The 15,426-nt window shown below is 35.9% G+C and overlaps 1 protein-coding gene across 6 annotated transcripts in view; it reads right to left on the reverse strand.

The window, feature by feature from the left end:
* LOC138711262 (tripartite motif-containing protein 2-like) overlaps positions 1 to 15,426 on the reverse strand; it is an 84,394-nt gene that overhangs the window by 25,734 nt on the left and 43,234 nt on the right. For 2 of the 6 annotated variants that reach the window (XM_069842691.1, XM_069842694.1), the window contains one exon: positions 11,755 to 11,945. The exons of 1 other annotated variant lie outside the window; for it this stretch is intronic. In XM_069842691.1, coding sequence (XP_069698792.1) covers positions 11,755 to 11,924 — 170 coding nt within the window. In that variant the 5' untranslated portion in view covers positions 11,925 to 11,945. Of the gene's footprint in view, positions 1 to 11,754; positions 11,946 to 12,858; positions 13,026 to 15,426 lie in introns of those variants that run through there. 3 more of the 6 variants (XM_069842693.1, XM_069842692.1, XM_069842690.1) reach the window with 3 other exon arrangements.

The following is a 15,426-nucleotide window of genomic DNA, read 5'->3' on the forward strand; positions in this document are numbered from 1 at the left end:
TGAAATAAGTATTTATGTTCGCTCGCAAACATTTTTGATTAATAATGTGAAGTGTCGCTAACAGTGATAAGCGTATTAATTTATATGTTTATAAATAATAATACCATATTCGATTACACTTTTTACTTGGTTATTTAACGACGCTATATCAACTACTCGGTTATTTAGCGTCGATGGAATTGGTGATAGCGAGATGGTATTTGGCTATATGGGCTATTCCATCTCAAATCGACCGAAATATAGAAAAAATTGACCTTGCAATTTTTAAATACAATGAAACTTTTTCTGTCCGTTGACAACTGTGATACAATGCCTTGTGCAAAGTTCGAGGCATCAGAATTTCATAGTGTTTAAATTAATAACATTTAAATTTATCGTATTTTCATAAAATTAGCAACTTTAAACTGTTGTGGCTCCGAAACCTTTTCACCCAATGATCAAAATCATGGTTTATTTTGATGCTGAAAAGTTAAAGTTTATATTGACATGTAAACAGTTTTTCTTACTTTTTATAGAAATGGAGAAATTTAGATTTTTCTTAATTAAGACTCCTTTGTCCACGAAAAAAATATTTTTAAAATATATAGTTAGATTCCGCATTGAAAGTACAAATAAACACGTACTTTTACTGGTGCAACGTTAATAAGAAAGTATTGAAAAATCCAATAAAGAAAATAAATAGTACGCGCGTGAGCTAACCAGCTGACTGTGAGGCGGGAGCTAGCCTAGGCAAGCAAGGCCAGGAGACAAACACGTGATGTTTCGTCTGGTAGCGCATTGCTGGGCTAGCTTTATCACAGGTTTTCATACACACAGGAGTAAAATTACGCCCAAAGGTCGCTTACCTTCATCTCTCGGCCAGTGCTTGCTGTGTTGCGCCGTTCAAGTCCAGGCGTGTGAAAATAATCTATTTAATACCCTCGAAACTTATTGCCGTGGCACTAAGCAAACAATGTCGAATCCCTCTTAATAATGCAAGGTTTTTTTCTCAATATTTTTATACATTTTTACAAATGGGCGAAAAGCCTAAAAGTAAGTAATATCAGATTATCTGTCTCTCGGTATACAATAAAAATAAGGATTACTTCTTATAACCTACCAAATGTCAGCTTTAAAATGAGCTCTCGTTCAATGTTCTGCAGTAAATGGTTCCAGAGTTCTGAGCGCTGAAAGAGGCTTGTTTTTCTAAAATACGCTAAATTTATCGCTCAACAACACGAAAACCGTTTAACTTTCGATAGTATATTTTTGCAAATACACTCTCCTCAGCACCTTGTATAAATAGGGGAAAAATTGGAGTATTAAAAAAATGCGAGGTTTTTTACTGATCGATTTCATATGGAATAGCGCATATGAATGGCAGGTCCCACTTTCAAGACCCGTCTAGATTATCTTTTCTTTATTTATTCCATGTTTAATTTATCGCTGTAATGTATGTCTCACATGAAGAAACATGGCACTGAAAGCTTCAATCATTCAGTTTTCACGGTCTGTCCTCACAGAAAGACTGTAGGCTAAATTACTGCTGGACGAGAAATATATCCGATTCTGCTTTACCATAACAACGAACTGGGACGTGCAGTGAAACCTCTGAAAGCCCATTACTTCTAAAGACAGCTTTTTCTTAGAACGCAAAGGACCCTCTGTCCGATCTCTGACCAGAAACTGGATAGCAGTTTTCTTTCCTTATTTTTCCTTTTATTAGTTGGTTATTTAACGACGCTGTATCAACTACTCAATTATTTAGCGTCGATGAGATTGGTGACAGCGGGATGGTATTTCACGAGATGAGGTCTAAGATTACCTGACATTCGTCTTACAGTTAGGGAAAACCTCGAACAAACCAATCAGGTAATCCGCCCAAGCGGGAGTCGAACCCACGTGCAAGTCCGGATTGACAGGCAAGCGTCTCAACCGACTGAGGTACGCCGGTGGCTGACGTTTTCTTAATTTTGAGAAGAGACCAGATTTCAAAATTAAAGCATAATATGATAATTTTAGCGATGGGTAACTCAGTTGGTAGAGCAGTGGCTACGACTGGAGAGCCCGGGGTTCGATCCCGTGTGGTGACGGTATTTTCTCGTTGCCAAACTTCCAGAACGGCTCCGAGGTTCACTTTGCCTCTTGTCAAATTGAGTACCGGTGGGAGCGTGGTGCCGACCACACCACCTCATTCCAGTGCCGAGTATCCTCCAAGGTTAAAATGAAATTTGATAACTATTCACGCTGAATGTCGAATCGTTTAGTCCAAGGTACGTGGATTTTGTAGCAAGAGAGAGGCTGCTGTTACACAGGACACGGCCTTCAGGGTATTTTGCTGCCTTGTTTAAGAGTTTAATTTCTTTCTTTTTACATCGTGTGGAGCTATTAGTGTTATTACGAGTAAGCCCAAACCACGATCAGTAAAATGATCGTTGGAGGGTCGTGCCGAAGTAATTTGCGAAGGTGAGAGTAGTTTATCTGGAAAAAAAATTGTTTAAACACATTTCCGTCGTGACAACACTTTTATTCCATTTCAGTGAATTTAAGTGTAGAATCACATTACAATTACAAACATTTTTACTGGAAAGTAACTTTTTCTTTAAGGAAAATGCCACCTGAAAGCAAGATTTCTATGCAGAAAATGTTCAAATTATATTTAAATGTTAGAGTATTAGCTACTTGTTTCTTTTCTCCAATATTGATTCATCGAACCAAACAGTAAGCTCAGTTCCAGGGTTTCAGCAAGGTAAACGAATATGAATTCAGTGACAATGGCAAGAGTTGAACAACCGATATTTTGATCTTTCAGCACTCTCAAAACAAGCAACCATTTTTCCTTCAGTTTTACAAAATTATTATTCTATCACCATTAAATCGAGAAAAATTCGTTCCGACACCAGGAATCGAACCCGGGACCTCTCAGCTCTGCGCGCTGAGGGCTCTTTCCAACTGAGTAGCCAATTTGCAAAACCAGCTATATGCAAGTTAGACGAATTTTGGCAAATGAGGAAAATTGTGTAAAAACTTATCCACAGATGCTAGAGACATGATTTCTAGTTTAAATAATGGGGGAAAAATATTTAGTCTGTCTTCCTACAGCTCAGAAATATATGATTAATAGGTAATTAGTTATATTGTATATTAATTTGCAAATAGCAGGTTTTGCAGCCGAACAGAGCAGTTAGCAGGATTTGCAACTCTATAGGTAGCCATATTAACGATACATTAGTTTGCAAAACCTGGTATTTGATCAATGTTAACAGTTTATCTGACAAGACTAACTTGGAAACAAACTGAAGGTAGAAGAGAACATTCTTATTTTCGTTACATACCTAAATATTATTAAACACACAAATATTGTGCTATAAAAAAGTAAAAAATGAGAATAGATTACTAATGTTATAGTTTGAAGGTTTCCTTATGTACTACTGTTTGTGAAAAGTGCAACACCCAGAAAGAATGGCCCGAACGACCCCAAACTCGGGAGATGTGTAAAACAGAGTACCAAATGTAGTGTCTTCGTACGAGTCCCGCTTCAACTTGTCCTACAGTGATGGTCACATACGTGTTAAGCGCTACCGTGGTGAACGCAGTCTGAGAGCCTGCATTGTTGAGCGGCATTGCGGACAAGTTCCTAGTGTGATAAAATATGCGCTCTCGCTTCCTACGTATTCAGGACAATCTGAACTTCAACCGCTACATTAGAGAGGTCACAGAGTCCGAGGTACTGCCCCTCCCTCAGGCAACTCCACATGCCATATTTCAGCAGGACAATGTCCGGTCACATGTGGCGAGGATTGTGCAAGTCTTCTTCGAAGAACGACGGGTATCACTGCTTTCCTGGCCTACACGTTCGCCAGACATTTCGCCCATCGAACATGTCTGGGATATGGTTGTTAGTCATGGTCCTCCAGCACACACTCTTGACGCTTTGTGGACTCGCATACAAATTGCGTGGAGGGAGATTCCCCAGGAACATATCCAGGAACTCTTTGATTCCATACCACGACGCTTAGAAGCTCTGATTGCAGCGTATGGAGGCTTCACTCCATACTGAAATCTCACGGTCACAGATCAGGTACAGTTCTGTAATTCTAATCCTTTGTGTATTGTCATGCATCTAAACTGTGATATCAATTTCATTTCAGTCACATGTATCCTTCTTGGTGTTGCAATTTCTACAAACATCAATGTAATATAACACTTTACAAAATGTTCGGTTCTTCCTCATCCACGAGTTCGAAGTCCACTACATCCGTATGTTCATCCTCATTTTCACTCAGGTCTGCGACAGCAAGGTCTTGCTGCTGGTTGAACATTTCGGTGTAGAAGGTCAGGTTTGCATTCCGAAACCAGTCCTACCCGAAGTGCAATTCCAGAAGTCTTTCAATATCCCTGATGTTTGCTTCTTTAAGGATGACACCCATTGGAATGTAGTCCTTTTGGAAATGTTTACCTTTATTGTTTGAATTTTTGGATTCGTCTTTTCACTGGTACCATTCACTTCATCATCTGTATTATCTTCTCCCTCAACACTAACAGAGTTATTGAAACAGGATACACCATATCCATCCACACTCATTTCAGCAAAAGTCGAAAAAACTGCAAGATAATCACAGTAACCACTTCAAGACTTCAACACACTTAACGTATAAGGTTAGAAGTCCCCGATAAAGCGCGGGCAGAAACTCTCAGCTGATGTCTTAATGCAGCAGTATATCAATTTAACTATACGAGCAAAGAGTAGCTTTATTATCAGCGTCTAATAATATCTTATTCGTTATTTTAGTATGCTCAATGTAATCCTTATGGAGATCGAAATAGCAGCTTTTGCATCCGTAACTCTCAATGTGGCCATGTTGTCTCAGTGACATTTAGCAGGCTTTGCAAAAGTAAACATGGCGTTGTGCAGTTAGCAGGTATTGCATCCTTACGGTCTCCACACGCAGGTTTTGCAACCATATGCAATTTTATTTACTAGATTTAAAGGGTTTAGAGTTGGATTTGTAACCGAATGTATGGCTTATTACGTAGCTAATGACGAACTGAAACCATGGTTACCATTATATCATTTTTCATTTTTTGGACATTTAGCTGGTTTTGCATCTGGGCTACTCAACTGAGCTATGCCGGGACACGATCCACGGTGCCGGTCGAACTCCTCTCATTGTACTGCTTCATAGTAGTCGTGTTAATATTCAATGAGGTTGGCGAGACCTCATATAATGGATATGTGATTTATTATTCTATGTTTGTAACTTATCTGCAATTACTGTACCGATTTCTTTATAGCAAACCCATCGAAAAGCTTTCCTGAATCAGAGCTTAAATCTATACTAATAATAAATCTGTAGCCGAAATTTTTCTGGTAATTTTCGATTTTACAAAAATAATTGGTCCTAACATATATATTTAACCACCCTGAAACCGAAAATCGCTTTTTTTTAATTTTTGTTTGTATGTCTGTCTGTATGTTTGTTACCTTTTCACGCGATAATGGCTGAACGGATTTCGATGAAAATTGGAATATAAATTAAGTTCGTTGTAACTTAGATTTTAGGCTATATGGCATTCAAAATACATTATTTAAAAGGGAGGTTATAAGGGGGCCTGAATTAAATAAATCAAAATATCTCGCTTATTATTGATTTTTGTGAAAAATGTTACATAACAAAAGTTTCTTTAAAAATAATTTTAGATAAGTTTTATTCCTTGAAAAATTTTGATAGGACTGATATTTAATGAGATAAATGAGTTTAAAATTAAAATAACTGCCATCTAAGGCCGTGTAATGAATTAAAAAACAAATGACTTCGTCTATAAGGGGCCTTGGACAGCAACAATCGAAAGCTATGAAAGATAGCCTACAGAGAATGTTTCTGTATTTGTATGAAGTAATATCGGAAGCTAAATTAACCGATTTGTATAATTAATTATTATTTCACCATTGGAAAGTGTAGTTTCTCTAGATGGACATAATGCTATAATATTATTACAGTAACTTCTGATATAATATAATATAATATATAATATATAATATATAATATATAATACAATATATAATACAATATATAATACAATATATAATATAATACAATATATAATATAATACAATATATAATATAATACAATATATAATATAATACAATATATAATACAATATAATATATAATATAATATATAATACAATATAATATATAATATATAATATAATATAATATATAATATAATATATAATATAATATATAATATAATATAATATATAATATAATATATAATATAATATAATATAATATATAATATAATATATAATATAATATATAATATAATATATAATATAATATATAATATAATATAATATGTAATATTATATAATATAATTTAAGTTATTTGAAGGGTTCACAACCATAGTGGGCCAAGCGCCATTTACTGAATACGTAGAAAACAAGGGTTAAAATTTAAGTTATTACCATAATTCAATGGAAACCTATAACAAGTAAAATAAAGTATACACATTAAATCTAAATGATGTCAATCTTCATTAAGCTATAGTTGCATGTAATAAAAATTAAGAATCATGTTAAAGGAATTGTCATTGCACCAAATGAGTGTCTCTGGACCAAAATGATCGCATTTTAATTATTTGGATGCAATTTAAATTAAGTAACATAATCATGTAATTACTTTATATTTATTTCTAACGGGTGCAGCGGAGCGCACGGGTACGGCTAGTTCTCAATAAAGTTAATGTACAGTGATTCCACCTCTGTCCTCGCGTTCTGTTTCTTCGACTGCAGTCAGTATCGAACTCTTGTACACAATAATGTGTAGATAGCATCACAAACTGTTTTCATTAATATAATTATACTCACGCAGAGAAATAAAACTAACACTACTTTGGTGTCGCGTAACGTAATAGTACATTATGCAACGAGCCTATAATGATAGTAATTAAGAAGCGAGTATGGATGTTTATGAAACGAGCGCAAGCGAGTTTCATAATTTTCATACGAGTTTCTTAATTACCATTATAGGCGAGTTTCATACGACTTTTTATGCTCGACCATATTTCTAACTTGAAATTATTCAGATGTATACATTTTATTTGTATCTGACAAGATCGGAAGTGACTTTGTTTTAGGTCGTGAATTGTGAGATGTGCGCAGACGCGAAAGTATTGATTTTTTCCAAGGAACAATAATGTCATTGACCTTGTGTAATCCCGTTAAACTTGGTATAACCTTGATTATTGAATTCGACATTGAAAAACGAGATGACAAATTGAATTTATTTGAATATTATTTACAATTAACGCTAATTATTATAGTAACCGAACATAACCTTCTGCGACAGTATTGGATTTCCAGCCTCCGTGACTTTTCGCTAATTCTCTTTCGATTGCATATCCGAGAATAATCGATACTTGCGGTTTTATAACGGTACAAAGCTGACTTGTCATTGGCTGAACACCTGTAAGCTGAGTTGTCATTGGCTGAAAACACCTGAACTTTAATGAGTAGGTGTACTTTAATGACATGCATTAAAGGACTGCTACCAGGTGTATAATTACTACATTTCGGCATGGTCGAGCATAAAATGATTTTAAGATATTATTTAAATGAATTCTTCAGAAAATGGGATTTTTGAGCGTCCCGAAGAGTGTTATTAGGTATCTGGACAAGGGGTGCTTAGCTTCAAATCGGGACAGTCTTATAAGAACACACGCTATTGAAGAATTGGTGACTGTTTCATTTTACAATAATGTAGCAACTACACGTGTTAGTTCACATTTCTGTTGGTAAGACCCTAGATCATATACCCCCAGATAGGTCGGCCTTATAGGCTTTGAGGTTAACAACTTTTGTCAGGTTTACTATGCTGCCATCTAGTTGTTACATAAGGAGTCACGTCTTCCCATTTGAATTGCATTAGCGACTGTACTGTCATCTCGTGTTCGTTTACGGCGGACAGGTGGCGATCCTGGCGGTTCTTCTCTTCAAAGTGTTGCAGATTTTAACATAGCGATGAGTTATCTGTTACATATTATATGATCTAGGATAAGATCTAAACGTCACAAACAGTTACGACGACTAGCAGCTGTTCCTGTGTTGGGGTTAACTGTACTGTACGAATGCAGTACTTGTTCAGTTTAATGATACATTTATTACACGTATTGATGAATCAGATATGAAAATAAATTGCTTATCAGTTTCAATTTGTAATTTGATATTAATTTTTTTTGCTAAGGTTTTAATTGGAATATGGAAAACAGTTTATGGAATTAAATAGTATAAATACAGGGACATCATTTTATTTTTACTTCAACTTTTTTGTACCCGAGTTTTTGAATGTACTTCACTCCCACCCCTTCTATTAATGAAGTTCAACCGTCCTCCACACAGATCCAAGACCGCGTATGCAGTCAAAGTGCCTTACGATGATACTAAACAGTAATGAGTTAGTGAGTATAGTACGTTCCATAAATATATTCGCGTTTTTCAGTGACGAAAGAGTTTTCAATATTGAATCATATTTTCGTACAGGTACTGTCGTCCGTTTGCCTACGTTGCATTCCGATTTTCCCCACCTACTTCTGCTCGCCCCTCTGTAAAGGCTAATGGCTGGGCTGTCTTAGCTCTTTTCTGAGAACATTAATTTCTGTTAGGAGTTGGGCGTCTACGTAATATTAGACAACTAAATAAAAAAACCTCCTTCCTTTCTACGACCCTGCGACTTAACTACTTGGATGGAAAGTAGATAGCATATCTAAGTCATTTTATCTTTTCGGATCGGGCAGAAGTGAAGATTGAATTTACAGTACGTCAGGTAATCTTTTATAGATTAAGTACAGAATTATTTCAACACGAGTTACTAGTACAAAGGACGAAACTGGTAATTGGAATTAGGTACAATAGTCTATAGTGCGATAATATGCACAAAAGTACTGAAACCTGTATCGAAGTGAACGGCCATTTTCAAAAATGTGTTTAATATCCATATTATGATTATTTTTCAATTTAACTTCATTCTCTAAATTGTACGCTAATGTGTTGTAGACAGTATAATATGCACTGCATAATGAATATGTCCGAATGGATAGCTCAGTTCATGAGTAAAAACACTTATTGTTAATTCTCTACTGTATTTTGATTAAACAAAAACCTAATGAAAATTATCAAACTCAAAATCGCGATATTTCCTAGTTTACATAAATGGATGAACTACTTTTCTTCCCTCCTATGCCTAGTAAAGTGATTTGTTTGTATTTTACGGCAGTATCATCGAACTCCAGTCGTGGAAGGGGGTAGCAAAGGTATAGCCAGGTTAATATTAGAAATGAATAATTTCGAGGGAAAATTGTTCCGGGGCCAGGTATCGAACCCGGGACCTTTGGTTTAACGTACCAATATTAGAAATGTTATTAAAAATAAAAAGGGTATTATTTGTGAAACAGAAAAATATTCTTAAGAATAATTTTGTTATTATTTAACTAATTTTTCTTGTACCTTCACGGAATTATTGGCACGTCTTGGCAATGCAAATCATGAATGAATCACACAGCCATTATCGGCGTGTTTGCTAAATTAAAAGGATGTGATCCATTATATTTAAATATCAAATGCATCTCGAGGCAGATACGCAATCTAGCTGCTGATAACAAACAGATAATTAGGAAACCTACATTCGTCTAGATTAGATACAGTATGACGAAACCTTCGCATGCTTGATAACATAGGCACAGACTTCTGGGGGGGGGGGAAGATCAAGGCACTTTCTACCCCCTTAACTTACAAAGCAGGGACGTCACCGACCTCTCAATAAAATTAATAGAGAAACCTCGCGCCCTTTCAAATCATTTAAAAAGGAAATACTCAGGTTAAAAGAAGAGTAATTAATTTGTTTGAAAAATGAAATAGGACATAAGTAAAAAATGTTACTTCGAATCCATAGAGGCGATAGCTGCCGCAGGGATGCAGCGGTGACTCCACTTCTTTGTCTATGATTCACATTTTTTTCAATTTAGTTCAAATCTTTCAACTATTATTGAGATCGAACAGTAACGGTCATAAGTATTACCAGTAGCGGCTCATGGATTGGGAGAGCTGCAGTAGATTTCAGTACATACAAATTTCACTTCTTGATACCATTACTAATAAGTATAAGTATAGGACAAAAATAAATGCACTATATATCGAAAAATAAAACATTCCTGACTTAGTTGGGAGATGTCTGTGGCATCATTTGCCATAATCGCTTAAAAAAAAAAAAAAAAAAAAAAACTAATACCATCGATTTCAGTCTGAATTTCAGATCGGCAGACACTCAACTTACAATCTACCAGTTCATTCTGAATTGTCTTAGAATAACCTTAAACAGTGGCATGTTCCAAATGATTTTCGAGAGGCTCGTTTAGATTACTCGCGAACTGTAGCAACCCACGAAACACACCAGGGTTCTTCGAATCGTTTTTTCATCATGTCCCCTAAGGGGAAGTTCATATTGGCCACAAAAATTTGATACAATCAATTATTTTTTTTTTAATAATTTCACGATCTTTTCTCACTTCTTGATTATGTTTGAGAATGTTTGTTCTGTCCGTTTCACTTAATTGTACAGCAGCATGAGTTGCGTAACATAGCCAATGAAACAACATTTTTCAGGTGAGACTGCGAAGATTCGTGCATTTTGCTTTTTAGGGGCAAATGTCCTAAATCTGTCACACCACTCCTAGTCCATGCAGAATCACCACCGAAGAGTAGGCAAGGAAAACAAAATACAGATTTTTTTGTTCACATCCACGTAACCACAAATGCTTAGCGTAAATTTCATCGTTATACTTCCTTACATATATGCACTATTTTGGCTGGATGAAGCTTAAGTAAGATTTAAGTCGGGTAACGGACGACCCTTTAATTTAACTTCATTACATCAATATTCTCCGCAAGGGAAAGTTGAGGAAAATAAAATTAATATTCTGTAATTCACACACACTCATGCTTGCAAATTTGCACTGGTTAAGTTACGCTATTAAGACGTCACACCAAAGCAACACTCAGATATACTGATGATGGTCAACAATTTTCTAAAACTGGAAAAGAAGTCTCTTTCGTATTTTACGTGCTATATCAAAAGGATTCTACTCGTGCAATCATTTTGAGTTAAGGCAAATATTAGGTTCTGCTGGAGGCTGGATATATACGTAATAATAAGGCAAAAGATAATATTAATTTCGTTATATTAACTCGATACGATTCTAGAGCAATAAGTATGTGAAGAGAAAATAAAAATGTTCTCATTAAGTTTCAAGGGAATAGAAAATCCATTTGACGCAGCATTACAATAGCAGTGTGGGAGGAGAGGAAAGATCCCTTGTGGCCTGGCTCTGCAAGCCACTGCAGCGAGATATGGGTTTTAAACAGCGGCAGTTTCCCTCTGCTTCCCTTCACCTCTCTACCCCCTGACCATGCAAGACACACTCGCTATGAGCTGTCCCACCCTGCAGATCCCAGGACGACTTTGAATGCAGTGTCAATTCCAATACAGTCGACGCGCAAAACGATTATGCATAAGATAATAGTACATATTCCCGGCCAGATGAAATATGAAGCAATTTATCAATAAAAGCTGTAACAATTTTTCTACAAATTAAAATAAATATTATTTTTATTTTCATGTCAAAGCAGGGAGTGCTGCAGCTCCGCAGCTCTTATGGACGAGCCGCAAAAATAATTCAAAACAGCTTTTTCGGTGTTAGGATGTTCAAATACGTGCCTGGACAGTGCCGGTCGGTTCTTGTCGAAGTTGTTCAAGGTCTTGGCTCGCAGCAGCGGCGGCTTGCCGGTCGCCTGGGCTCGGGCCTCGGACCTGGGGCTCGACGACAGCAGCTCGTCCTCCGAGTTGGGGGGATGGGACTGTCTTCTAGCGCGCACCATGATGGACATCCTGTAGGGCTGCTACCATGCCTGTGGACACAACCACAGTTCTGCCTCGCTTGCTCTTCGTTCACCCGTCGATGTTTAATTATTACTCGATATTCATTCTCTCGATCGTTTGTTAGCTCAAGTATTCACTTCATTATTTGTTAATTTGCAATATTTATTCACTCGATATTTAGTTAATTCACCCATTCATTCTCTCAGACGTTCGTATATTAATTCATTCTCTCTCTATTATAGAAAGAACAGGGGTAGTGCCCTCAAGTACACAAGCAAGTTCAGTAGGGCCTTCCTCCTGTTTCCTTTTATTCCCGAATGGGACTTCCGGTGTACGGTGTATCCATGAGGTCACCCAATTCAATCCCCGAAGATAAATAACGTAGGTAATGTCGTTGTTGACATGGGAATCGTTTTTCAGTTTTCTGAACAAGTGAATGTAGCCGTGTATTAAAAACAAAAAATAAATGTCATCCATGTTATTATTACAGTACAACCAAAGTTTATTTAATTTTTGAAAACATTAAATTTTATTAAGGGTGAAATGAATGTCACAACAGAACATTACAAATTTATTCTTGGAACTCATTTCCGCACAGAATTTTAGTTGGGCGGGAGTATCGTTACGTGAATAAATTTCTGGCCAATTGACCACAATTCCAGCAACTTCCTCCACGAAACCTTCCCAGAATTGCTAACAGGTAAATTCAATATTTTCTTGTTCACGCGACGCGAAACTCTGACATTCGAAAGTACCTACCACAAATTATTGAATCAGTAAAATCTCTGTCTTTGGTTAGCTCGGCCAACAAACCTTAATATCGTGAACGTAAAAACAAGTGCCGGAAGCTCATATTAAGTATTGAATACGGGGATAAGTAAAACTAATGATTATGATGATAATAATGATAGAAATAATAATAATAATAATAATAATAATAACCCAGTTACAAACAGCTTCAATAACTGCAATTCAACCAGTGAAGCCTCCGTCAAGTTTCAGTTCAAGACTCACAAAAACAGCCAACGTCTTCCAGGTACAAGAAACCTTTAACTGACTCTCAGCTTTGCACCTGTCAACTAGCGTAATGGGTGAATGACAACACGGCACTGAAAGCTGTACCTGCTGTCAAGATAAATAATCTGAAACCTTGAACTCTGCTTTTGGGCACTGTGACAGGCGTTTCCCTTTTCGCAATCTTATCTCAGAGCCCACGTAAATAATTAATTTAGTTTGTGATAAAGTGTAACACTCTTTGCTTTTTGCGTTGTTTTCATTTACAATAACAATTTTTCCGATATTTTACCAATTTTAGTGTTCTCGATGGTTGAAGTGCATTCTCAATGCTATATGAATTTCATGACTGTGTTTGTTGCACTCGTGATGGTTATTGCAAGTTTTTAATTCTTGTTTTTATAAAAGTAAAAACAAAAAATGCAGGCTATTTCTTATTAACTTAAATTATACACAATTTACCATATTATATGGTCACATAGCATGTGTAGGATCTTTGGTACATCAGCAGGTCGTTAAGTACCTATTACAACACTAAGTTATATTCTGCAGGAAATCGAACGTGTTTTATTACGTTTTGTCTTCCCTAATTCAGCAGCTGCCGTAAGATTAGCACAGTCATTTAAATCAGGATTCTTTGTTCTGAGCTTCAGCCGTTCAAAAATTCTGCAAGTACAATTTGTGGTTTACCGAAACGTAAATCAAAACAAAGACTCGGAAGTATAATCCACTGAACAAAGGATGTTGTTATTTTCATATGCTTACCAGTTTACTCACTTTTTGTTCAATTACGTTTATGAAGAGTCACCAGATACACGCCATTGCGCATTCATAAATTTATAAGCATCAGAAGATCCTTGCAGTGTCGACACTCATAGCAACGGATTCTATCAGTAATTCATTTTCACAAAAAAAAAAAGTTCTTTTACAAATAAGCATTTCATTTATAGTTACTTTAATTTGGAGATCATAACATGGCTATATGATCAGTGGATGCAATAAATGATTATGATTGTGATTATCTGTTGGATAAAATATATTGGATTTCCATTGTGTTTCCTCCCTCCATATTTGAGATAAGCTCACCATCAGATCTTGCGAAACATTCTTTTATCTTACCAGCATCTTTGTAGTGGAAATAAGAAACAATTCTCCATTTCCCTTTTAAATAATTTTTTGGTTATTTTATGAGCGAGAAAATCACTGAGAAGCTCGACGAGATTGGCCAATCCCGAGATTTCAACCAGGGACCTCCGAATGAGAATCCAGTGTCTTGTCTGTGAGTGATATTGTTTGTTAAGTTCTTAGCCAAATGCCGAAAAATTTACTGTGTTTCAAGACACTTACTTACTTTTAAGGAACCCGGAGGTTCATTGCCGCCCTCACATAAGCCCGCCGTTGGTCCCTATCCTGAGCAAGATGAATCCAGTCTAGTTTCAAGGCACACTTTTGCTTATTCAGTGTAAGATAGGCTACCTATCTTTTAACTCTATAGGCCACACTTAATACGACGATCATTATTACAAGTCTTCTAAAATAGTTTATTTTTTATCTTGGTTTGCAATTTTGTGGAAGTGAATTTACAATGACGTCATCAGACTTCCATTGCCACGGAAACGCTTACGTTACATCCGATAAACTCAACAATGTAAACGAGTCCATTCCTACCGTAGGCATATAGGCCTATAACAAAGGGTGTCCTCAAATATTATACACATTCTACTTGGAATTGCAAACTGCCGTATTTAAAAATAATGTTATTCAGTTGTGCTTTGCCATGGACACGAAACAGAAGACATGCGTAACTACAGAAAGTTAATACAAGCTCGGCAATACTCACAGATGATAAGTAACAATAATTCAGGTGAATAAATAAAGGAATGGTGAACGGGAGAAGAGTTCGGGGCAGAAGAAGATATCAGATGATAGAAGACATTAAGATAGATGGATCATATGAAGAGAAAAAAAGGAAGCCATAAGACAGGAAAGATTAGAGAATGCTGAGTTTGCAGTGAAAGACCTGCTCTTAGGCAGAACACTAAGTTAATGAATGAATAACAAAAAAGTAATAATAATAAAATAATGATAATATTTATGGGGCATTCTCATGTGCTTATATACAGTACATCAGTTACCCGTGGCTCAAAAACAGTTCTTCAGTTGCTCTCTTATTATTTTAATTTCTTCCTGTAGCCGCTAGAGGTTGTCATTGACAAATAGTATCATGAGATAAATATGGAGTAAATGCCTTGAGGCTTAGTGAAACATTTGTTGATACAGTGAAAAATAAATTGAAACACAACAATAAACGAACAAACGTCAATTAAAATTATTAAAATTATTATTATTATTATTATTATTATTATTACTATTATTATTATTACTATTATTATTATTATTATTATTATTATTATTATTATTATTATTATTATTATTGAAGGATTGACTATTATTAATATAGGGTCCGGAAATTAACATTTCCCATGTTCAAAATAC

The sequence above is a fragment of the Periplaneta americana genome, chromosome 12, assembly GCF_040183065.1.
Source record: "Periplaneta americana isolate PAMFEO1 chromosome 12, P.americana_PAMFEO1_priV1, whole genome shotgun sequence".
Taxonomy (NCBI): domain Eukaryota; kingdom Metazoa; phylum Arthropoda; class Insecta; order Blattodea; family Blattidae; genus Periplaneta; species Periplaneta americana.